Source organism: Pecten maximus, chromosome 5, assembly GCF_902652985.1.
Source record: "Pecten maximus chromosome 5, xPecMax1.1, whole genome shotgun sequence".
NCBI classification, from domain to species: domain Eukaryota; kingdom Metazoa; phylum Mollusca; class Bivalvia; order Pectinida; family Pectinidae; genus Pecten; species Pecten maximus.
In genome coordinates this window covers 48,537,270-48,564,049 of record NC_047019.1, presented here as the reverse complement: position 1 = coordinate 48,564,049, position 26,780 = coordinate 48,537,270, and the positions used below count along the sequence as shown (strand labels likewise).

At 39.1% G+C, this 26,780-nt stretch overlaps 1 protein-coding gene and 1 long non-coding RNA gene across 2 annotated transcripts in view; one reads left to right on the top strand and one right to left on the bottom strand.

The window, feature by feature from the left end:
• Positions 1–20,173, top strand: part of LOC117328242 (transcription initiation protein SPT3 homolog) — a 113,813-nt gene extending 93,640 nt beyond the window's left edge. The window contains exons 4-12 of the mRNA XM_033885705.1: positions 60–146; positions 471–570; positions 4,369–4,505; positions 10,079–10,154; positions 10,546–10,667; positions 11,382–11,552; positions 14,296–14,421; positions 15,922–16,035; positions 17,152–20,173. Coding sequence (XP_033741596.1) covers positions 60–146; positions 471–570; positions 4,369–4,505; positions 10,079–10,154; positions 10,546–10,667; positions 11,382–11,552; positions 14,296–14,421; positions 15,922–16,035; positions 17,152–17,199 — 981 coding nt within the window. The 3' untranslated portion in view covers positions 17,200–20,173. The remainder of the gene's footprint in view (positions 1–59; positions 147–470; positions 571–4,368; positions 4,506–10,078; positions 10,155–10,545; positions 10,668–11,381; positions 11,553–14,295; positions 14,422–15,921; positions 16,036–17,151) is intronic.
• Positions 20,174–21,299: 1,126 nt separating this feature from the next.
• On the bottom strand, positions 21,300–26,741 carry LOC117328243. Its single transcript, XR_004532933.1, has 2 exons — positions 26,542–26,741; positions 21,300–26,491 (listed from the first exon to the last, which is right to left on the bottom strand). It is a non-coding gene; the product is annotated as an uncharacterized LOC117328243 (long non-coding RNA).
• Positions 26,742–26,780: the final 39 nt, after the last annotated feature.

Here is a 26,780-nt window from a genome sequence, read left to right as displayed (position 1 = left end):
TAATAAGTTCTGTAATATGTTGACCTTTACACCATTGACCTTGACCTTTGTTATTGTAGCTGTACCAGGCCTGTGATGTGGCAACCTTGAGGAGTGCCAGGTTTATTGGTATGGAGGATCTGTTATTCCTACTGAGGAAAGACAAGGTATTGATTTTGTGAAATGATAGGAATGTCTCGCCCATGTGTGATATATAGACAGGTATATCTCAATCTAAGTGTAATTTCCTACTTTTGAAGCAAGATCTCTGCTTTGAAGTGGAGATCTTAAATGCCCTCAGTTTAATGGCAGGTTGAACATTAAAAAATCTCATCCCTGAGTTTGAGATTTATCCACATTTCCTCCATGGATAGTAGGGTGATGGTATCAAAAGGTTCAGACAATGGGATGGAGGATATTAACCAAACTTTACACTCGTGACTTTTCTAATCAACACTTGTTTGTCAGTGAGATTGTTTTATTTGATGTAGGTGAAGCTTGCTCGTTTGCTGCGATATCTGGACCTGAAAGACATGAAGGCAACAGTATTAAAGGGAGGTAATTTGGAGGATGAGGACAGCACAGAATCAGGTAAAATGTACTTACTCACCCTCTATGACTGGAACAAGTGGGAATACATATATTGCTAGATTATATCTGTATAGTTTTTAGCTCACCTGAGCCGAAGGCTCATGTGAGCTTTTGCTATGGGGTATCATCCGGCGTCTGTCGTGCGTCGTCCGTCGTCCGTTAACTTTTTTTAACCGAGAGTGTTGAAATTCGCATTGAATGATTAGTTAGAAGGTCCTGACTAGATATTTGTATTCATTAAGTAAAAATAAAATTCAAGATGGCTGCCATAATCGCCATCTTTGAAATTATGTTTTCTTATAACTCCAATATTATTTGCTTCGTATTAAGAAGACTTTCTAGGAATGTTCTATTGACATTTCTGAATAAGAGGTGTTGTTTCAAAAATTCATTGAATTTACAAGATGGCCACCACAGCAATTATCATCTGATGAGCTATGGAAAAGTACTTTATTTTTTGTTTGTGAACAAGATATCTAATGACTGGAACATCATTTAGAGTTGATTTTCAATAACAAGGTTCAGATAGTGATGATAAAGAGACAAGTTTAATTTGGAGTATGTATAATGAGTGGTTGATTTTTAATTAATTTAATTGTATGGTTTGTACCTGTCTGCATACACTGTATATATCTTCAGTGTGAACATTGCCGCTAGGGGTCCATAATGGGGGAACTGGCAGCTGACTAGTTTGGCTGCTAACAGCACCAACTGTATATATTTTCAGTGTGAACATTGCTGCTAGGGGTCCCAAATGGGGGGTTCTGTAGAACATTTCTTTGTTTAAGATAACTAGGCTTTTGGATTTTCTACTCCCTGATACCAATTAGTTTTGATGAGAAAACCTGTTAGTTTAATCTCTGCATGAAACCATAGTATTGCTGGTTTAGGGTCACACAGGAAAACAATAAAATTAATTAGATAAAGGGCAGCAGAGGTCTGGGAATGGAGTCCTATCTCCAGAGCTGCCCAGTTACCCAGTGTCTAGCTTTAATGTGTAAATATGGTAAATATCAGAAAACTTCTGATAATTTAAATCAAATTTGGAGAGAGTCTAAAGGTTTCTAATTAATTAGTCATATACATATATATTATGTAGTGATACTGTGCAAGTGGAAAACATTTCACATTGATACTATTTATGTCTTTACATTGCTCTAAGTAGGAATAATGATAGGACAACATCAACTGACATCTAGGATGATAATTGCATGCTGATAGCAAATATTGCAAAATTAGGTCACTGTGACCTACTTTTTCTATGATTACATTAGGGCAACAAAATTAGACATCAAGGATGAGGAAGGCATGACGATAATAAATATTGCAAAATTAGGTCACTGTGACCTACTTTTCAATAATTACATTAGGGCAATAAAAATGGACGTCTAGGATGAGAAAGGCATGCCGGTAGCAAATATTGCATAATAAGGTCACTGTGACCTACTTTTTCAGTAATTATGCTAGGGCAATAGAAATGGACATCTAGGATGAGAAAGGCATGACGATAACAAATATTGCAAAATTAGGTCACTGTGACCTACTTTTTCAGTAATTAGCTCGTCTCTTCGAAGAAGAGTGAGAGCTTATGTTGTCACCCCGGCGTCGGCGTTGGTTTTCCAAATGTTAAATTTTTGGTGCCAGTGTTGAAAGGCGTAGTAATTTATGGTAATATGGTCCCTGTGGGGGTCAAACTACCCCCTGCCGGAGTTAAACTAAATGATTTTTTGAAAAAAAAACAGATTTTTGAAAATTGTTGGACTTAGAAAAATTTTGTGTTAAGTTTTTGGTGCGAGTGTTGAAAGGTATTAATACATCACTTTATAATTGTACTAGGGTGCTGATAATTGGCAATAGAGTCCCTCTGGGGTTAGACTATCCCCTGCCAGAGTTAAACTAAAACATTTTTTTTTTTTAAACTAGAATTTTCAAATTTTTGGACTTAGAATATTTCTGCGTTAAGTTTTTGGTGCGAGTGTTAAAAGGTATTAATACATCACTTTATGTGCTGATAATTGGCAATAGAGTCCCTCTGGGTTTAGACTATCCCCTGCCAGAGTTAAACTAAAAGATTTTTTTTGGAAAAAATTAGAATTTTCAAATTTTTGTACTTAGAATATTTCTGCTTTAAGTTTTTGGTGCAAGTGTTGAAAAGTATCAATACATCACTTTATAATTGTACTAGGATGCTGATAATTGGCAATAGATTCCATCTGGGGTTAGACTATCCCCTGCCAGAGTTAAACTAAAAGATTTTTTTTGGAAAAAAATATAATTTTCAAATTTTTGGACTTAGAATATTTCTGCGTTAAGTTTTTGGTGCAAGTGTGAAGAGGTTTTAATACATCACTATATAATTGTGCAATATAAGGGTGACCTACTTTTTCAGTAATTATGATAGGGAAATAGAAACGGACATCTAGGATGAGAAAGGAATGTCGATAGCAAATATTGCAAAATTAGGTCACCCCGACCTACTTTTTCAGTTATTATATTAGGGCAATAGAAATGGACACTTAAGATGAGAGAGGCATGTCGATAACAAATATTGCATAATTAGGTCACTGTGACCTACTTTTTAAATAATTACATTAGGGCAAAAAAAAATGGACATCTAGGATGAGAAAGGCATGCCGATAGCAAATATTGCAAAATTAGGTCACTGTGACCTACTTTTTTCAATTTTTATAGTAGGGCAATAGAAATGGACATCTAGGATGAGAAGGCATGCCAATTAGCAAATATTGCAAAATTAGGTCACCAAGACCTACTTTTTCAATAATCATATTAGGGCAACAGAAATGGACATCTAGAATGAGAAGACATGCCAATAGCTAATATGGCAAAATTAGGTCACTATGACCTTCTTTTTCAATAATTATATTAGGGCAACAGAAATGGACATCTAGGATAAATGCATGCCGATAACTGATATTGCAAAATTAGGTCAGTTACCTACTTTTTCAATAATTATATTAGGCAATTATTTTGTCTAGATTGCCTCAATAAGTTGACAATATACTGTAATGTCATTACTTCAACTTAATATGTATATGTATATCGAAATATTGCAAACATGCCATTCGACATTTTGATGATGATGAAAATGATGAAAACAAAAACTTGATGAATTTTATTGAAGCTTCCTGTGGATGATCAGCATCAGACACAGATGGATTTCCATTGTGTTTGAAATAACTACATCATTCAAGATATCCACCATTTTTTTTGCCATCTCCAGAATCACATTCTCCAGTTTAGGCCTATAGGCCTCTTGTTTATGTTAGATTGGCTACAGATACTTCATTCTGAGTGGCTACAGATACTTCAGCCTGATTGGCTACAGATATTTCAGTCTGATTCGCTACAGATACTTCATTCTGAGTGGCTACAGATACTTCAGCCTGATTGGCTACAGATATTTAAGTCTGATTCCCTACAGATACTTCAGTCTGATTGGCTACAGATACTTCAGTCTGATTGGCTACAGATACTTCAGTCTGATTGGCTACAGATACTTCAGTCTGATTGGCTACAGTTACTACTTTCTTATTGGCTACAGATACTTCAGTCTGATTGGCTACAGTTACTACTTTCTTATTGGCTACAGATACTTCAGTTTGTGAATATCATTACAGAAATGAGAGTCACTTCTTCATTTCATGACGATATGCATTAGATGATTTCTAAATCAGGTTGTTGTTTTATAAGGTACATTGTGGATAACTGGTTGGGTTTCTGTGTTTAAAACATTAAGCATTCTGTCCATGACAACTATTTTTTTCAAATTTTGAACAGGTGACAAGGTGATTCAGCCAATGAAAAAACGGCGAAAAATTTGTCATGATTTCCTGTCGTCGATAGACCAATCAGGAGAGTTGGTAGCATTGTTTGATGATGACAAGGTGGATGACATCAAACATGATCGCCTGGTGGTAAGTTTACTGATTGACATCCTTATCTACTGCCATTTGTAAGTCTTGTCAAAACGTTAAAAGTCATGAGACTATCAGTCTCAAGTGACCTTTGAAATCGCTTTTTATACGCCCGTCAAATTTGGTATATATAAATATGGTATGGCATCATGCTTCCAACATAAACATTTGTCCAGATATCTATATTTTTTACTTGTCACTTGAGAACAATTGTATGCATTATCATCCTGACATAGAGTTGTTTCCCTGAAATGCATTTTGATTGACAGTGTCAAAAAAGTAATTTCTCTTTGTTTATTGCGCAGTATTTGATATTTTGTCCAGATACATCCTCCTTTATTTTTTCACTGCTTTCTTAGAAATTTGGTAGGCTTTCTAATCATGATATATTGCGTTTCCTTGAACTGCATTTTGATTAGACTAATTTTGCAAAAGTTTTTGGCCTTTGTTTATTTCAGTATTTAATACTTGTTGAGTGTTCTACCAAGATTTTAGACCAATTGCCATGAAATTTGGTAGGATTTATACCCAGTAATCATGATATGTTGCTGTGTTTCCCTCACTAACAGAAGAGCATTATGATGTGATTGCTTAAGTTAATTGCTTTTTGTCCTGAAACTTAATACATCATCTCTTGTACCAGTTCACGTTTCATCCATCTGGAGTCAAAATTGAGGCCACTTTTACTATAAATAGATTTTCAGATAATTTGGTCCTAGTCTTGGATTTTCTAGCACTTACAACTACACATCATCTTTTTGCCAAATTTGTGATTCAACCCGGCTGCTTGGGTAAAAATTGAGGTCACTGTTACTATTTATAGATGTTTTGACATTCTCACTCTGCCAACTTTGTTATATAGAATTATATATATCTGATTGTCCTAAAATTTTACACACTTAAGACTATGATCTTTTTTTATTTCAATCTCCTGAAATCTAGGTGGAGGTCAGTTATTACTATACATACTTTGTTAATCATTGAATATAGCTAGTTTTTTCAAACTCTTGCTCACAACTATGATCTCTCCATAGGATATTTAGCAGTGTTTTCCCTGTGACTTGTGAATCTTTCACATCCAAAAATACTTTCAAATTTGAAATCACTGATAAAAAAGGACATTTCATGCTGTGTAGTGTCAAACATGGCAGCTATAATTGACATCATTTTCAGTCTCTTGTTAAAGAATATTTGTAAAATGATGAGAAATGTTGTAGAAACTCTCATTTGATGGTAAAGAACAAGTTTACCAAGGTTGTTCAATGTAAGTTTTAAGTCACCAGGTACAATGAAATTCCTGATGGCTATTATAATCTTGGAAACATTCTTAATTTCAAGTTCACAAAAATGTACAAGTTGTATGCTAAGTCTTATCTTGTGGGGTCTTTGTGTTAGTATCATTTAATGATTGTGTTAATTAGATAATCTTTACTGATAACATTGATAGTTACAAGGTTGGTTGGTATTGGTACGATACCAATCCACAGATATATATAAACCTTGTTTTGTTGGTATTGGTACGATACCAATCCACAGATATATATAAACCTTGTTTTGTTGGTATTGGTACGATACCTCCACAGTTATATATAAACCTTGTTTTGTTGGTATTGGTACGATACCAATCCACAGATATATATAAACCTTGACAAACTAAGGTTTAAGTAGGCGTATGTAGAGAGCCCTGGTGGGAACATTATAGACTTTAGTTGGTATACACTTACTGTAGTAGTGTGTCTAACCAAACGCTCATCTAAAAAGCCTTGAGTAGACCATTGTCACCAATCTGGTGGCTTTAACAATGGATTTGTAAATATATTAGGCAGATTAAATGTAAATCAGATAGGGAGCATGGAGGGTATAGCGTCATCATTTCAGTAAGCTTTTCGTTTCTGATAATGCCATCTTAGTGGGAGGCAAGGTCATTGACCACTATTTCACCTGACCATCATATTTCTCTTTTTAAGTTTGAGTCCTCTTCATGGGCAGGAATAGCCCAACACAGTCATGCTACTTGTGTTAACACGGAGTATGACGGTGACCAATTTACACCAATTTTGCTGTCATTGAAGGGCACTTTCACCTCAGCAAAAATGGACAAAAAATCCCCTATTTTTGACTAAATTTCCCCTTCTTATTAACTAAGTTAGGTTCAATTAGCTGTTGGAATTTTTTTTAAATTTATTCTTGCTATTTTCAGAAGCAATTTTTTATACTAACCATCAAAGTAGTAACCTTAGTAATCAATTCAACATCTTTTAATTAAGAAAGGAATCTTGGTAAAAAAAAGTCCGCAATATGAAGCATGCTGTCGGACATGTTTGTATTCTAATGAGGGAACCAACATCGGGTTACAGAATCCAGAAATTACAATATCAATTGATTTATTTTTTTATTGATTAATTTATTTATTGATACTCTTAAAATTTCCTCAATGAAAATATAATAATGCAAATAATAATTAAAAAAAAAAAAAAAAAAAAAAAAATTCTTAAAAAGAAAATAGATGAAGAAGAGCAGGATTTTTGGGGGCATATAGTTTGTTTACCAGTACTTTTAAAATTAAGGTGAAAAAATAAATAACAAATTCAAATACCCCCCAAAAATCGGAAACTCATAACATAAAATTAAAAAAGTATTTATTGATTAACAGAATAAATTTTCCCCATATTTTTCATTTGACACATCTTACCATATCAGTGTTTTCCCCCCATTTTCCCCTAAAAGCTACATTAATTTCTGTATGACCATACCCAAGGAGTTTGTATTATCAATCTCACATCATACTGCTATGTGTTTACCTGACACAAGTGTCACGCAGCTCCTGTGGAACGAAATGAATAATTTTCTTTAGAAATGGAAGCATTTTTTGATATGATATTGAGGCAGTAGATGCCTGGAAGTAAAGAGAGCATGTGGTAAGCCTGTGTGTCTATCTCGGCACTCCTAGCTAATATCCTCACCAAAAATCAATACTGCACGGAAATCATAACACTACCATGGCTACAGTTATACCTGACTTTGTACAAAAAATTGTCTACACTCTTTCAATGATGCAATGGTTTGTCTGCTTACATGATTTATGTTTCCTGATGTCATGTGTAAAACCTGATCTACATATATATATATATGTATTAAATAGTGTTGATGAAAAATTCCTATTATGTCACCCTTATCTAATTTATTTAAGTGCATTATCTAAACAGACAAATCACTAGGAGGCTTGTATATCAAAGGAGCCATCACTAGGAGGCTTGTTTATCAAAGGAGCCATCACTAGGAGGCTTGTATATCAAAGGAGCCATCACTAGGAGGCTTGTATATCAAAGGAGCCATCACTAGGAGGCCTGTATATCAAAGGAGCCATCACTAGGAGGCTTGTATATCAAAGGAGCCATCACTAGGAGGCTTGTGTATCAAAGGAGCCATCACTAGGAGGCTTGTATATCAAAGGGGCCATCACTAGGAGGCCTGTATATCAAAGGAGCCATCACTAGGAGGCCTGTATATCAAAGGAGCCATCACTAGGAGGCTTGTATATCAAAGGAGCCATCACTAGGAGACTTTTATATCAAAGGAGCCATCACTAGGAGGCTTGTATATCAAAGGAGCCATCACTAGGAGGCTTGTGTATCAAAGGAGCCATCACTAGGAGACTTTTATATCAAAGGAGCCATCACTAGGAGGCTTGTATATCAAAGGAGCCATCACTAGGAGACTTTTATATCAAAGGAGCCATCACTAGGAGGCTTGTATATCAAAGGAGCCATCACTAGGAGGCTTGTGTATCAAAGGAGCCATCACTAGGAGGCTTGTATACCAAAGGAGCCATCACTAGGAGACTTGTATATCAAAGGAGCCATCACTAGGAGGCTTGTATATCAAAGGATCCATCACTAGGAGACTTGTATATCAAAGGAGCCATCACTAGGAGGCTTGTATATCAAAGTAGCCATCACTAGGAGGCTTGTATATCAAAGTAGCCATCACTAGGAGGCTTGTATATCAAAGGAGCCATCACTAGGAGGCTTGTATATCAAAGGAGCCATAACTAGGAGGCTTGTATATCAAAGGAGCCATCACTAGGAGGCTTGTATACCAAAGGAGTCATCACTAGGAGGCTTGTTTATCAAAGGAGTCATCACTAGGAGGCTTGTTTATCAAAGGAGCCATCACTAGGAGGCTTGTTTATCAAAGGAGCCATCACTAGGAGGCTTGTATACCAAAGGAGCCATCACTAGGAGACTTGTATATCAAAGGAGCCATCACTAGGAGGCTTGTATACCAAAGGAGTCATCACTAGGAGGCTTGTATACCAAAGGAGCCATCACTAGGAGGCTTGAATACCAAAGGAGCCATCACTAGGAGGCTTGAATACCAAAGGAGCCATCACTAGGAGGCTTGAATACCAAAGGAGCCATCACTAGGAGGCTTGTATACCAAAGGAGCCATCACTAGGAGGCTTGTATACCAAAGGTGCCATCACTAGGAGGCTTGAATACCAAAGGAGCCATCACTAGGAGGCTTGAATACCAGAGGAGCCATCACTAGGAGGCTTGAATACCAAAGGAGCCATCACTAGGAGGCTTGTATACCAAAGGAGCCATCACTAGGAGGCTTGTTTATCAAAGGAGCCATCACTAGGAGGCTTGTATACCAAAGGAGCCATCACTAGGAGGCTTGTATACCAAAGGTGCCATCACTAGGAGGCTTGTGTATCAAAGGAGCCATCACTAGGAGGCTTGTATATCAAAGGATCCATTACTAGGAGGCTTGTATACCAAAGGTGCCATCACTAGGAGGCTTGAATACCAAAGGAGCCATTGCTTAAAGGCTTAATCTTGTTTGTATTAAGGAGTCCTATTAGAGGACCTTCATATCAAAACCAGCAATCCAAAACTCATTAAGTTTAGGGATAATTTCCCTGTAGGTTAAAGGGCTGTGTGTGACAGATTATAAGTTTGTCCAAATGTATGACCTTGGCCCACATGCTTAGTTATTGATGTCAGCTACATGTGTGAAAAAAACAATATTAGCTGTGTAGACTAGCTCTTGTCAACCTCTCTGATAAGTCAGTATTGTAAATGTGTTACCGTTTATGAGAATTTCAGCAGGTGATATTTGGTTATTTGAGTTTTTGGTCAACTGACCCAAAGGGTCGGGATGATCTATAGCTGTCATGCTCTGTCCATCGATGTCAACCTTGATCCACCATCCACTTTTTCTTTCAAAACGCTGCTCCTCCTTAACCCCAAAGTTGATTACAGAGGGGCAGGGCCCAAAAATGGGAACTTTGCTGAAATTTTGCTTAAAAAGCTACTCTTTCTTAAACTTTGAGAGGATTACAACCAAATTTGGTGTGGAACGTCATTGTGGGGGAATCATATCTTATATATATATGGCTGGTGTGACCAATGGGGCCCAAGTGGTCAAGCTTCAAAAGGGGAACTTTGCTGTAATTTTGCTTTCTATATATAATGATTCATCAATTGTTAGATGACTGCTAATGGCCTTAGCCCTCTTGTTATCACTATAACTAAGTGATGGGGTATAAGTTAATGTTTGTTTTTTAGAGAGCAGAGTTACAATCAAGAGGAATGGACCAGAAACATTACATGGAGTTTTGTGAGGCGCGACAAATCAACTTCAGTAAGTAAGAACATCAATGTATGTAAGTAGTTAGTTGTAACAAACAGTGGGAGGCTACCTACATTTCTAGCTGTTTCCTTTCTTGTTTCACTTGGACGATCGATTCTTAGGTGTTTCTTGGTGTCTCCAAAGTTGTGTTTATTCAGTAAATACCATTACTACAGCCTTTAAATTTGGTATATATAGTTGAAAACACAGGTCAACACAAATGCAGAGATTTGAATTGCTTCAGTTGAGTATTTCCTGAATATTGCAAATTTAGTACCATCAGAAATATTTTTGATTTAATAGAAAATCATTCAATGATTATTCCTGTAGTTTGTCTCTTCTGCTAGTTCTAGTATTCAAAATGTTTTGCTAAAGTTTGGTGTAAAAATGTTTGTGTTGACAGGTAGAAAGTACAAATCCCAGAGATTTAAGGACTGGCTGATGGCAGGGGTGAACATCGACATTAAGCCCAACCTGCCTGCCCTAGAAATACTCTCTTACTTTTCCTATGAAACAGTAGCACAGGTAACAGTTTTTTTTAATCTAATCATCTTGTTAGGTCATCTGACCCAAAAGGTCAGGATAAGCTGTTACCATCATGCTTTGTCCACCATCCTTAAACTTTTCCTTTCAAAACACTGGCACAAAAGCAGATTTCAACCAAATTTTGTCTTAAACCTTTTTGGGGAAAGGTCATCATTTATTAAATAGATGAGGTTGGTTCAACCCCTGGGAACAGAGGAGTGGTGCCCAAAAAGGGAACTTAACTAGAATTTTGCTTTAAACTCTATTCCTCTTTAATGCTTGGGTAAATTACAGCCAAATTTAATTGGTCTGAAACTGCTGGGGATCCTGGAGGGCAATTATTTCTCTAAAAAATTGGAGCTAACAGGTTTAACTCGTGAAGAAAGAGCCCCAAAGTGAGAGCTTACTCCTACAACTCAACTTAAATATTGCTTTTAATGCTACTCCTCCTGGAAGTCTGAGTGAATAACAACCAAATTTGGGTTAAAACATCATTTCAGATTCTAAGTGAGATTTTACAGAAAGTGGTGTGAATATGATGTTTGTTTGTTTTTGTTTAACGACCCAGGGTCATTTAAGGATATGCTAGGTTTTGGTGAATAAAAAAAGTATTCTCTCTGCTGTAAGAGTCTTTGTAGCTAGATGTCCAATAAGGCTCTTGTGCCGTTTTGACAGATTGTTAATTAATTACATGTGAATCCAATTGATTGACAGGTGGTTGACCTAGCTTTGCTGGTGAAGCAGGACATACGATCAGCTACAAGTGACCCTCTGGCTAAGAATACTCCCAGTGTGTGTATCAACTACCACGACCACTCTCCTTCCAGTACTGGCAGTGTTCTAGGACGCACTGGGCACCATCCAGGGCTCACTTCTCCCACAGGGGTTAGTAACAGGGCATTGAATGGGGTCTATATCAGGGGCAAATATGGGGGGTCAGTAATAGGCTTGGGATGGGGTCAATAAGGGGTAAGGCCTATGTCAGGGACAGAGATTTTGGGTTTGTATCAGGGGCTTGAGGTTGGTCAGTAATAGGCTTGGGATGTGGCCAGTAAGGGGTAAGGCCTATGTCAGGGACAGAGGTTTGGCTCTGTATCAGGGGCTTGAGGTTGGTCAGTAACAGGCTTGGGATATAGGGCCTATGTCAGGGACAGAGGTTTGGTCTGTTTTTGGGATGGGAGGTGTGGCCATTTAGCAACCAAGGTTGTATCATGGATAAATGAAGCCTAAGTAACAAGCTAGGGGTTGGAATAACCCAGGGAATAATTTCCATAGTAGTCATGCAGCAATATGATGGGGTGGTTATTCTATCCGGGGTAAGGGCAGGCCAGTGGCTGGTACTGTACATGTATATTGCAGATTAGGTCACAGTGGAATGTAGGTTCCTGTCAGGATGAGGAATCAGGTCTGTATATCAAGGGTGAGGTCAGTACCCTAGGAGTTGGAGATGAGATGAGATATTCTACAGTAAATTAGAGGAGGGTGTGAGATCAGGAAAATAGCTGGTTTGTATATGATATGTAAGAGGATAATGAGGATACATGTAGGGTGTTATTTTTAGGACGTGAGAGGGTAGAAAGTTTACAGGGGTCAGTGACTGCCTTTACAGCTCATATTGTGGGATAACATTTTCACGAAACTATTCTGTCTCAATAGTATATATGGTCATTCAGTTCAAAAGAAATTCAGAATGTTTTACAATAGAACTAGTCTCTAGTTGAATGACATCCTTAACATGGGCCGGGTTAGCACACATGTATTTGACATTAGAATGTTTTACAATAGTACTCGTCTCTAGTTGAATGACATCCTTAACATGGGCCGGGTTAGCACACATGTATTTGACATTTCATGATTGTTTTACAATAGAACTCGTCTCTAGTTGAATGACATCCTTAACATGGGCCGGGTTAGCACACATGTATTTACATCCTTAACATGGGCTGGGTTAGCACACATGTATTTGACATTTCATGATTGTTTTACAATAGAACTTGTCTCTAGTTGATTGACATCCTTAACATGGGCTGGGTTAGCACACATGTATTTGACATCCTTAACATGGGCTGGGTTAGCACACATGTATTTGACATCCTTAACATGGGCCGGGTTAGCACACGTGTATTTGACATCCTTAACATGGGCTGGGTTAGCACACCTGTATTTGACATCCTTAACATGAGCTGGGTTAGCACACCTGTATTTGACATCCTTAACATGGGCCGGGTTAGCACACCTGTATTTGACATCCTTAACATGGGCCGGGTTAGCACACACGTATTTGACATCCTTAACATGGGCCGGGTTAGCACACATGTATTTGACATCCTTAACATGGGCCGGGTTAGCACACATGTATTTGACATCCTTAACATGGGCCGGGTTAGCACACATGTATTTGACATTTCATGATTGTTTTACAATAGTACTCGTCTCTAGTTGAATGACATCCTTAACATGGGCCGGGTTAGCACACATGTATTTGACATTAGAATGTTTTACAATAGTACTCGTCTCTAGTTGAATGACATCCTTAACATGGGCCGGGTTAGCACACATGTATTTGACATTTCATGATTGTTTTACAATAGAACTCGTCTCTAGTTGAATGACATCCTTAGCATGGGCCGGGTTAGCACACATGTATTTGACATCCTTAACATGGGCTGGGTTAGCACACATGTATTTGACATTTCATGATTGTTTTACAATAGTACTTGTCTCTAGTTGATTGACATCCTTAACATGGGCTGGGTTAGCACACATGTATTTGACATCCTTAACATGGGCTGGGTTAGCACACATGTATTTGACATCCTTAACATGGGCCGGGTTAGCACACGTGTATTTGACATCCTTAACATGGGCTGGGTTAGCACACCTGTATTTGACATCCTTAACATGGGCCGGGTTAGCACACACGTATTTGACATCCTTAACATGGGCCGGGTAAGCACACATGTATTTGACATCCTTAACATGGGCCGGGTTAGCACACATGTATTTGACATCCTTAACATGGGCCGGGTTAGCACACATGTATTTGACATCCTTAACATGGGCCGGGTTAGCACACATGTATTTGACATTTCATGATTGTTTTACAATAGTACTCGTCTCTAGTTGAATGACATCCTTAACATGGGCCGGGTTAGCACACATGTATTTGACATTAGAATGTTTTACAATAGTACTCGTCTCTAGTTGAATGACATCCTTAACATGGGCCGGGTTAGCACACATGTATTTGACATCCTTAACATGGGCCGGGTTAGCACACATGTATTTGACATCCTTAACATGGGCCGGGTTAGCACACATGTATTTGACATCCTTAACATGGGCTGGGTTAGCACACAAGTATTTGACATTTCATGATTGTTTTACAATAGTACTCGTCTCTAGTTGAATGACATCCTTAACATGGGCCGGGTTAGCACACATGTATTTGACATCCTTAACATGGGCCGGGTTAGCACACATGTATTTGACATCCTTAACATGGGCCGGGTTAGCACACATGTATTTGACATCCTTAACATGGGCCGGGTTAGCACACGTGTATTTGACATCCTTAACATGGGCCGGGTTAGCACACCTGTATTTGACATTTCATGATTGTTTCCAGAGTCCTCCCACGACTCCATCCACTCCAGGTTCTACTTCAGGTGTACTGGGTTCGTCAACCTCATCAGGACTAGGATCCTCAGGGAGTGGACTTACTCACAAGTCTAAGTCAAAGAAGCGCCGAAAGGTGAGCTGACACCACAATAAGTTATTTGGTAGGTATGGTGTTTGTCTGTCTGTCCGTCAGAAAGGTGAGCTGACACCACAATAAGTTATTTGGTAGGTATGGTGTTTGTCTGTCTGTCCATCAGAAAGGTGAGCTGACACCACAATAAGTTATTTGGTAGGTATGGTGTTTGTCTGTCTGTCCGTCAGAAAGGTGAGCGACCACCACAATAAGTTATTTGGTAGGTATGGTGTTTGTCTGTCTGTCCGTCAGAAAGGTGAGCTGACACCACAATAAGTTATTTGGTAGGTATGGTGTTTGTCTGTCTGTCCATCAGAAAGGTGAGCTGACACCACAATAAGTTATTTGGTAGGTATGGTGTTTGTCTGTCTGTCCGTCAGAAAGGTGAGCGACCACCACAATAAGTTATTTGGTAGGTAGGGTGTTTGTCTGTCCGTCCATCAGAAAGGTGAGCGGCCACCACAATAAGTTATTTGGTAGGTATGGTGTCTGTCTGTCTGTCCATCAGAAAGGTGAGCGGCCACCACAATAAGTTATTTGGTAGGTATGGTGTCTGTCTGTCTGTCCATCAGAAAGGTGAGCTGACACCACAATAAGTTATTTGGTAGGTATGGTGTTTGTCTGTCTGTCCGTCAGAAAGGTGAGCGACCACCACAATAAGTTATTTGGTAGGTAGGGTGTTTGTCTGTCCGTCCATCAGAAAGGTGAGCGGCCACCACAATAAGTTATTTGGTAGGTATGGTGTCTGTCTGTCTGTCCATCAGAAAGGTGAGCGGCCACCACAATAAGTTATTTGGTAGGTATGGTGTCTGTCTGTCTGTCCATCAGAAAGGTGAGCGGCCACCACAATAAGTTATTTGGTAGGTATGGTGTTTGTCTGTCTGTCCATCAGAAATGTCAGCTGACTCCACAATAAGTTATTTGGTAGGTATTGTGTCTGTCTGTCTGTCCATCAGAAAGGTGAGCTGACACCACAATAAGTTATTTGGTAGGTATGGTGTTTGTCTGTCTGTCCATCAGAAATGTCAGCTGACTCCACAATAAGTTATTTGGTAGGTATTGTGACTGTCTGTCTGTCCATCAGAAAGGTGAGCGGCCACCACAATAAGTTATTTGGTAGGTATGGTATTTGTCTGTCTGCATGTCTTAAATTTTAAAAAATCTTCTTTTCAAGACCCAGGTATAGATAAATCAAATACATTGTATATACTCTTCATAGATTGGATGGTGTTGAGGTGCTTTGCCAAAGTTGTGAATTCATGATCCTTGGTCTTACACTCATCCCCACAGAGTAGGGGTTAAAGTTTATTATAGATTATAGATATAGAAATAGTATTGATAAATTGATAGCATTAACAATTCTATAAGAAAATGTCTCTGAACGTTTTTATATTATCTATCTTTTTCTTTCACTAAATTTCATATTTAAAGCACAATTGCAAACTTTGATGAATGTTAAGGTACCTGGGTCTCTTTATTCTCCAAATTCATGTTTTACAGAGTGGACATGGTCAGAATTTGGAGGTGTGTACATCTCAGGCCATCCTCCCGAGTGATGTACAGGAGGCTATGAGGAGGTTTGGACATTGTATAGGACCTTTTGCTTCATCTACAGTAAGTACATTGACAAACTGTTCAGTTATAAATGTTTTTGATGGTGTGGTACTTTAATAACAATTCCTGGAGTTTGTGTTACACATGTATTACAGTAACTTTGGTTCCTAATACTTAACAATTTATATCTGTAGTTTGTGTTACACATGTATTACAGTAACTTTGGTTCCTAATACTTAACAATTTATATCTGTAGTTTGTGTTACACATGTATTACAGTAACTTTGGTTCCTAATACTTAACAATTTATATCTGTAGTTTGTGTTACACATGTATTACAGTAACTTTGGTTCCTAATACTTAACAATTTATATCTGTAGTTTGTGTTACACATGTATTACAGTAACTTTGGTTCCTCATACTTAACAATTTATATCTGTAGTTTGTGTTACACATGTATTACAGTAACTTTGGTTCCTAATACTTAACAATTTATATCTGTAGTTTCATAATGGCTGCCATATTGAATACAAGAATTTGTCTTGAAACAGAAATATTTACCTTTTCTTTGGTCCTGGACAAAAGTATAAAGCTCGCAGTGTTTTCAGCTCACCTGCCTGAAGGGCAAGTGAACTTATGTCATGTTGCAGCGTCCAGCCAGCTGGCCTCAACTTTTTCCTTTTAACCACTTCTTCTCAATAACCAAGAGGCTCAACGACTTGATGTTGGGCCTGTAGCATGCTGGGATGAATGGCTACCATGTTCAAGTGAATGACCTTGATCTGTATTCAAGGTCACCTGGGTCAAATAGACTAAAATCTTTAAAACAACTTGTTCTCAATAACCATGAGGTCCACAGACTTGATATTGGGCCTCTAGCATGCTGGGGTGAAGGGTTACCAAGCCTGTTCAAAAGAATATCATTGACCTACATTAAAGGTCATTGGGGTAAAATAGGCTTAAATGTTTTAAGAATGATTTCTTGATAGCCAAGAGACTCCGAGACCTGATATTAGGCTAATTATGTGGTTTCCTTTTTATGAACTAGTTTACACGAACACTGTGTATACAGGAAAATTGGCCATGCTGGCTTAGGTCTTTTTCTCAATAACTTATATCCTTTGCAACCAGAGTTTTAATATCAATATAACAAAAGTGAACTCTTTTTTTTTCCAGAAAGTCAACAATTTGGTGTCACCAAAGATGAGGCTACTGTGTTGCTGACCAAAGACCTCCAAGACCAACAGTACTAGTGTGTTATACTGGTCCATAGACTGACAGTACCAGTGTGTTATACTGGTCCATAGACCAACAATACCAGTGTGTTATACTGGTCCATAGACCGACAGTACCAGTGTGTTATACTGGTCCATAGACCGACAATACCAGTGTGTTATACTGGTCCATAGACCAACAATACCAGTGTGTTATAATGGTCCATAGACCAACAGTACCAGTGTGTTATACTGGTCCATAGACCGACAGTACCAGTGTGTTATACTGGTCCATAGACCAACAATACCAGTGTGTTATAATGGTCCATAGACCAACAATACCAGTGTGTTATACTGGTCCATAGACCAACAGTACCAGTGTGTTATACTGGTCCATAGACCAACAGTACCAGTGTGTTGTACTGGTCCATAGACCAACAATACCAGTGTTATACTGGTCCATAGACCAACAGTACCAGTGTGTTATACTGGTCTACAGACCAACAATACCAGTGTTATACTGGTCCATAGACCAACAGTACCAGTGTTATACTGGTCCATAGACCAACAGTACCAGTGTGTTATACTGGTCCATAGACCAACAATACCAGTGTGTTATACTGGTCTACAGACCAACAATACCAGTGTGTTATACTGGTCTACAGACCAACAGTACCAGTGTGTTATACTGGTCCATAGACCAACAATACCAGTGTTATACTGGTCCATAGACCGACAGTACCAGTGTTATACTGGTCTACAGACCAACAGTACCAGTGTGTTATACTGGTCCATAGACCAACAGTACCAGTGTGTTATACTGGTCCATAGACCAACAATACCAGTGTGTTATACTGGTCTACAGACCAACAGTACCAGTGTGTTATACTGGTCCATAGACCAACAGTACCAGTGTGTTATACTGGTCCATAGACAAACAGTACCAGTGTGTTATACTGGTCCATAGACCAACAGTACCAGTGTGTTATACTGGTCCATAGACCAACAGTACCAGTGTGTTATACTGGTCCATAGACCGACAGTACCAGTGTGTTATACTGGTCTACAGACCAACAGTACCAGTGTGTTATACTGGTCCATAGACCAACAGTACCAGTGTGTTGTACTGGTCCATAGACCAACAGTACTAGTGTGTTATACTGGTCCATAGACCAACAGTACCAGTGTGTTATACTGGTCCATAGAACAACAATACCAGTGTTATACTGGTCCATAGACCAACAGTACCAGTGTGATATACTGGTCCATAGACCAGCAGTACCAGTGTGTTATACTGGTCCATAGACCAACAATACCAGTGTTATACTGGTCCATAGACCAACAGTACCAGTGTGTTATACTGGTCTACAGACCAACAGTACCAGTGTGTTATACTGGTCCATAGACCAACAGTACCAGTGTGTTATACTGGTCCATAGACCAACAGTACTAGTGTGTTATACTGGTCCATAGACCAACAGTACCAGTGTGTTATACTGGTCCATAGACCAACAGTACCAGTGTTATACTGGTCCATAGACCAACAGTACCAGTGTTATACTGGTCCATAGACCAACAGTACCAGTGTGTTATACTGGTCCATAGACCAACAATACCAGTGTGTTATACTGGTCCATAGACCAACAGTACCAGTGTGTTATACTGGTCCATAGACCGACAGTACCAGTGTGTTATACTGGTCTACAGACCAACAGTACCAGTGTGTTATACTGGTCCATAGACCAACAGTACCAGTGTGTTATACTGGTCCACAGACCAACAGTACCAGTGTGTTATACTGGTCCATAGACCAACAGTACCAGTGTGTTATACTGGTCCATAGACCAACAGTACCAGTGTGTTATACTGGTCCATAGACCAACAGTACCAGTGTGTTATACTGGTCCATAGACCAACAGTACCAGTGTGTTATACTGGTCCATAGACCAACAATACCAGTGTTATACTGGTCCATAGAACAACAGTACCAGTGTGTTATACTGGTCCATAGACCGACAGTACCAGTGTTATACTGGTCCATAGACCAACAGTACCAGTGTGTTATACTGGTCCATAGACCAACAGTACCAGTGTGTTATACTGGTCCATAGACCAACAGTACCAGTGTGTTATACTGGTCCATAGACCAACAATACCAGTATTATACTGGTCCATAGAACAACAGTAGTGATGTGTTTTTTCTTCGCCAATAAATATTGCTAATGTACGTATAATGTATGCCCTACATCAACCAATAGCCTGGCAGAAGGCTGTTGGACCAATAGATTAGCAACTTTGGACAATGTCAGTGAGGGGCAGTGTCATTGTCAGTGAGCGGTAGTGTCAGTGAGGGGCAGTGTTAGTGAGGGGTATTATCAGGAAGTGCCATTGTCAGTGAGGGACAGTGTCAGTGAGGGGTATTGTCAGGGAGTGTCAATGTCAGAGAGAGACAGTATCAGAGAGGGACAGTGTCAGTGAGGGGCAGTGTCAGTGAAGGGCAGTGTCAGTGAGGGGCAGTGTCGGTGAAGGGCAGTGTCAGTGAGGGGCAGTGTCAGTGAGGGGCAGTGTCAGTGAGGGACAGTGTCAGTGAGGGACAGTGTCAGTGAGGGGCAATGTCAGTGAGGGACAGTGTCAATGTCAGCGAGTGGTAATGTGAGGGATAATGTCACAGTATGGGACCAATAACAATATGGGACAAAGTCCATGTGGGATCATTATCAATATTTGTGGGACAACAATAGTCCTGGTATGGGACAGTATCGACATTCGTCAGTTTGGGACCATTGTCAATAACTTTTTGAGACAATGGCAGTGTCTGAGAGGGATGTCATTATGGGACAGTTTCAGTGTGTGATGGTGTTATTAGGGACCAACTTTGGACAGTATCATTGTTGAATGAATTTCTTTGGGAAAAGAGCAAGTGTCAGTACATTATTTTATACATTTATATCATTTTCCTGCAATTAAAATCTAAAAACGATAAATATCTGGTATTCTTATTACTATAGTATGTAATTGGTTGGTTCTCATTTCCTAACTGTCATACCAAAAAATAGTCAATTTAAAACACCTTGGATACCACAGCATTGAAATAAATGTAGGAGTGTTAGGTGGCATACTTAAGCTCTTATCACTACAAAGTCTGTGAAATTACCTAACAGTGTGAGGAAAACAAGAAATCAGAGGTCTGCAACTATTCAAACCAAAATGTGAAAAAAATCACAATTTTTTCTGCATGATTTTTCCATAACATCACTCCTGGACCTGGGATGGGATGCTGACGCCAGGGGTACAGCATAAGCTCATGGTTACTTGTAACCGGTGAGCTAATAAACAGCCAAATATCTCCTTGTGATGTGTCTTAGTAGTATTGTAAAGCTTGAAGACAAGAACACGGTCTGTCATCCCTGTATCAGTAACATAGCCGAAGTATTGTAAAGCCTGAACACGGTCTTTATCCCTGTATCAGTAACAAAAAGACAAGAACACGGTCATTATCCCTGTATCAGTAACATAAAGACAAGAAAACGGTCTGTCATCCCTGTATCAGTAACATAGAGACAAGAACATGTCTGTATCCCTGTATCAGTAACATAGAGACAAGAACATGTCTGTATCCCTGTATCAGTAACATAGAGACAAGAACAGGTCTTTATCCCTGTATCAGTAACATAGAGACAAGAACAGGTCTTTATCCCTGTATCAGTAACATAAAGACAAGAACAGGTCTGTCATCCCTGTATCAGTAACATAAAGACAAGAACAGGTCTGTCATCCCTGTATCAGTAACATAAAGACAAGAACAGGTCTTTATCCCTGTATCAGTAACATAAAGACAAGAACACGGTCTGTCATCCCTGTATCAGTAACATAAAGACAAGAACACGGTCTTTATCCCTGTATCAGTAACATAAAGACAAGAACACGGTCTGTCATCCCTGTATCAGTAACATAAAGACAAGAACACGGTCTGTCATCCCTGTATCAGTAACATAGACGTAGTATTGTAAAGCCTGAACACGGTCTGTCCTCCCTGTATCAGTAACATAGACATAGGTCGGCCTATGATGATGTAAATAACACTGAGATGTAAACAGAACACAACAGGCATGACTTTTAAATGTTTTAATGCATGTACATAAGATTGACAAGTGATACAACAGGTATAAGGACACATTGTGTCTGAAAAATAGCTGGTAAAAAATGAAACCTTAGAATCTTTGATACTGACAACTGGTACCGCAGTACAGATTATCAGTGTACTTGTAATCTCGTTATAGATCTGTCTCCCTGGTCTGCCACCTCACATTAAAGTATATCATCATTTTATTTATTATATAATAAGTACCCCATACAAATTCACCTGTAATGCCTAGACCTGATAGCATAGCCAACACAGTACCAGAATAGAGGGCATTCTCATAATTATCTTACAGTACCAAATTAGAGGGCATTCTCATAATTATCTTACAGTACCAAATTGGAGGGCATTCTCATAATTATCTTACTGTATCAGATTAGAGGGCATTCTCATAATTATCTTACTGTACCAGATTAGAGGGCATTCTCATAATTATCTTACTGTACCAGATTAGAGGGCATTCTCATAATCATCTTACAGTACCAGATTAGTGGGCATTCTCATAATCATCTTACAGTACCAGATTAGAGGGCATTCTCATAATCATCTTACTGTATCAGATTAGAGGGCATTCTCATAATTATCTTACTGTACCAGATTAGAGGGCATTCTCATAATTATCTTACAGTACCAAATTAGAGGGCATTCTCATAATCATCTTACAGTACCAGATTAGAGGGCATTCTCATAATTATCTTACTGTATCAGATTAGTGGACATTCTCATAATTATCTTGCAGTACCAAATTAGAGGGCATTCTCATAATTATCTTACAGTACCAGATTAGAGGGCATTCTCATAATTATCTTACTGTATCAGATTAGAGGGCATTCTCATAATTATCTTACAGTACCAGATTAGAGGGCATTCTCATAATTATCTTACAGTACCAGATTAGTGGACATTCTCATAATTATCTTACAGTACCAGATTAGAGGACATTCTCATAATTATCTTACAGTACCAGATTAGTGGACATTCTCATAATTATCTTACTGTATCAGATTAGAGGCATTCTCACAATTATCTTACAGTACCAGATTAGAGGGCATTCTCATAATTATCTTACAGTACCAGATTAGAGGGCATTCTCATAATTATCTTACAGTACCAGATTAGTGGACATTCTCATAATCATCTTACAGTACCAAATTAGAGGGCATTCCCATAATTATCTTACAGTACCAGATTAGTGGACATTCTCACAATTATCTTACTTTCTGTGCTTGCATTGTTTTTTATCATGATTATCCATCTTTGATATATGATAAAATAGATCCCCTAATGTTTTCCAAAATGGATCTGACAAAATATCTCCCCTAATGTCGTACAAAACAGATCTGATCAAATATTTCCCCTGATGCCGTACAAAACGTATCTGATTTAATTCATTTTACACAGGTGAGGGGAGATAACCCTTTACAGAACTGTATAACCTTTTCACTGTATCCAGTATGCAAGAATCAATACCTCATGCAAATAAAAACACTCCAGTAAACCAAATATACAACTGTATCAGTATCAGTGTTTTAGTTTATGGTGGGAAGACATTACAACTCCATTTTAAGTTGGAGTATTTGTTTTGAAACACGATTTTTGTCTTTTTATATATATATACATGTATATAGAAATATCTGTTAAAAAAAACCCCAAAAAATGAAAAAGAGGCAGATTTTTTTTTCATTTTTTTTACATGATATGTAGGAATAAAAAAGTCTGCTGGTATATAATAACATACTGTTGAGTAACATTTATTCTTCATTATCGACTACCATTGTACCTGGTAATGTAACGAACCTGACACTGTCATTACATCATAATGAGCTGTGAAAATGCATAGACGGTTCATTGAATAAAACACCTCAATGATATCTGAGCTAGTTTGAGATCACATTGTAGTCAAAACAGCAAAACATTTTAAAGTGTTTTAATCCTAAGCATGTCTATAATGAAGAGCAGACAGAAAACGTTTCCTATTTAATACTTCTGAATATTGTGTCAGCAGTGAATACTGATAAGGTCTCTACGGTACAGAAATTAACGATCTAAATCTTCATCAGGACTGACACCATTCATCAGGTCTCCACGGTACAGAAATTAACTCTAAATCTTTATCAGGACCGACACCATCCATCAGGTCTCTATGGTACAGAAATTAACTATCTAAATCTTTATCAGGACTGCCACCATCCTTCAGGTCTCCACGGTACAGAAATTAACTCTAAATCTTTATCAGGACCGACACCATTCATCAGGAGAATCCTTCAGATAAAAGAAGAAATGCAGATTTTGTTCTGAAAATTGCACAATGTCCCAATAGATTTGTTAATAGAGTCAAAATGGAATATATCACCTATATCCATCCCTACACCAGGATCTGGGAAGGCTGGTGTAGTTGTGTCACCGTTATATCACTACACCAGGATCTGGGAAGGTTGGTGTAGTCGTGTCACGGTTATATCACTACACCAGGATTTGGGAAGGTTGGTGTAGTCCTGTCACAGCTAATGTATCGCTACACCAGGAGATCTGGGAAGGCTGGTGCAGTCGTGTCATAGAGCTAATGTATCACTACACCAGGATCTGGGAAGGCTGGTGTAGTCCTGTCACAGTTATATCACTACACCAGGATCTTGGAAGGCTGGTGTAGTCGTGTCACGGTTATATCTCTACACCAGGATCTGGGAAGGCTGGTGTAGTCATGTCACGGTTATATCACTACACCAGGATCTGGGAAGGCTGGTGTAGTCGTGTCACGGTTATATCACTACACCAGGATCTGGGAAGGCTGGTGTAGTCATGTCACGGTTATATCACTACACCAGGATCTGGGAAGGCTGGTGTAGTCGTGTCACGGTTATATCACTACATGAGGATCTGGGAAGGCTGGTGTAGTCGTGTTACAGCTAATGTATCACTACACCAGGATCTGGGAAGGCTGGTGTAGTCGTGTTACAGCTAATGTATCACTACATCAGGATCTGGGAAGGCTGGTGTAGTCGTGTCACGGTTACATCACTACACCAGGATCTGGGGAGGCTGGTGTTGTCCTGTCACAGCTAATGTATCACTACATCAGGATCTGGGAAGGCTGGTGTAGTCGTGTCACGGTTATATCACTACACCAGGATCTGGGGAGGCTGGTGTAGTCGTGTCACGGTTATATCACTATACCAGGATCTGGGAAGGCTGGTGTAGTTGTGTCACAGTTATATCACTATACCAGGATCTGGGAAGGCTGGTGTAGTCCTGTCACAGTTATATCACTACACCAGGATCTGGGAAGGCTGGTGTAGTCCTGTCACGGTTATATCACTACACCAGGATCTGGGAAGGCTGGTGTAGTCGTGTCACGGTTATATCACTACACCAGGATCTGGGAAGGCTGGTGTAGTCCTGACACAGTTATATCACTATACCAGGATCTGGGAAGGCTGGTGTAGTCGTGTCACGGTTATATCACTACACCAGGATCTGGGAAGGCTGGTGTAGTCCTGTCACAGCTAATGTATCACTACACCAGGATCTGGGAAGGCTGGTGTAGTCCTGTCACAGCTAATGTATCACTACACCAGGATCTGGGAAGGCTGGTGTAGTCCTGACACAGTTATATCACTACATGAGGATCTGGGAAGGCTGGTGTAGTCCTGTTAAGTCTGTATAGGGGTGTGTAACATACAAGTAAACAGTACACATACATAATGCCAAGGGTCAAAATAGGAGATTTTTTTAAGGTAAAATTAAGTCATTTATTTTGCCTACACATTTTATATCCTATTACAACCTCATGTGCTTGGTTTGGGGAACAAAACCTATAATAGAAGTGAAAATAATGGATATTACTTTAAAAAATACTGCAATTAACACCAAAATTTTGCACTTGACAAATTTACTAATTTAAAAATAACCTTCCAAGCTTCAGTCGCAGACATAAAATGTATGCATACAACCAAGTCACAGAGCTGTGTACAGCTTTGGTTTTACAAATACATGTAGGCAACATATACATTGTACAATCAAATCAATATTAATGACACTTTTAAAATTTCACAAAATAGGCACCATACCAATCAACGTGTGGTGTACAAACAATATGAACACAAGTAAACAGTGTGTAGGTATAAACACAAACCTATCATATCAAATGGTGCAATATCACAATTACAACTAGCACTGCTATATACAGTGTATTCTGAACACTTGCTACAAATAGCCATCATGAGAAAATGTGGAAAACGCATTCCGAAATAAATGCACATCAAATCCACACCACAAAACAGGAGTTATTTAACCATGTATAAATACAACTTGTCTTCACAGTGATAAACAATGTAATGTCAGAAAAACTGGGTCACATAGAAAAGGTAAAACAAAGCTGTCAACAATTGTCATTGAAAATAGCTGTATCATGCCAGGCTAATAACATACTAACATAACTGTGGTGAATATCTGCCAGAATGGACAAAATATCATAGGTGAGATCTCATGACATTCTGAGTAAAATGTTTATATGTTTTACAAAAATTGTAAAACAAGTTATATCAACTTGGATATAGCCCTCTTGTTGGCCCAGTTGGAAGCATACCAGGGGTCTTACTACGGTAGTTAACAAGTAGTTCACGAAGAGACCCCATACCTAAGTTCACGAAGAGACCCCATACCTAAGTTCACGAAGAGACCCGATACCTAAGTTCACGAAGCGACCCCATACCTAAGTTCACGAAGAGACCCCATACCTAAGTTCACGAAGCGACCCCATACCTAAGTTCACGAAGAGACCCCATACCTAAGTTCACGAAGAGACCCCATACCTAAGTTCACGAAGAGACCCCATACCTAAGTTCACGAAGCGACCCCATACCTAAGTTCACGAAGAGACCCCATACATAAGTTCACGAAGAGACCCCATACCTAAGTTCACGAAGAGACCCCATACCTAAGTTCACGAAGCGACCCCATACCTAAGTTCACGAAGAGACCCCATACCTAAGTTCACGAAGAGACCCCATACCTAAGTTCACGAAGAGACCCCATACCTAAGTTCACGAAGCGACCCCATACCTAAGTTCACGAAGAGACCCCATACCTAAGTTCACGAAGCGACCCCATACCTAAGTTCACGAAGAGACCCCATACCTAAGTTCACGAAGCGACCCCATACCTAAGTTCACGAAGAGACCCCAAACCTAAGTTCACGAAGCGACCCCATACCTTTTCATGTCAGATCAGGGAATCGAACCATAACTGCTGAGGTAAAAGGAAGGTGTACGTGTTACCACTGCGTCAGCCATGTTTTAAGATCAGTGTTACAGTGGGGCCGCAGTGGCCGAGTGGTTAAGTTTTTCCCGACACTTTATAACTAGCCCTCCACCTCTGGGTGGGCCGCGGTGGCCGAGTGGTTTAAGGTGTCCCGACACTTTATCACTAGCCCTCCACCTCTGGGTGGGCCG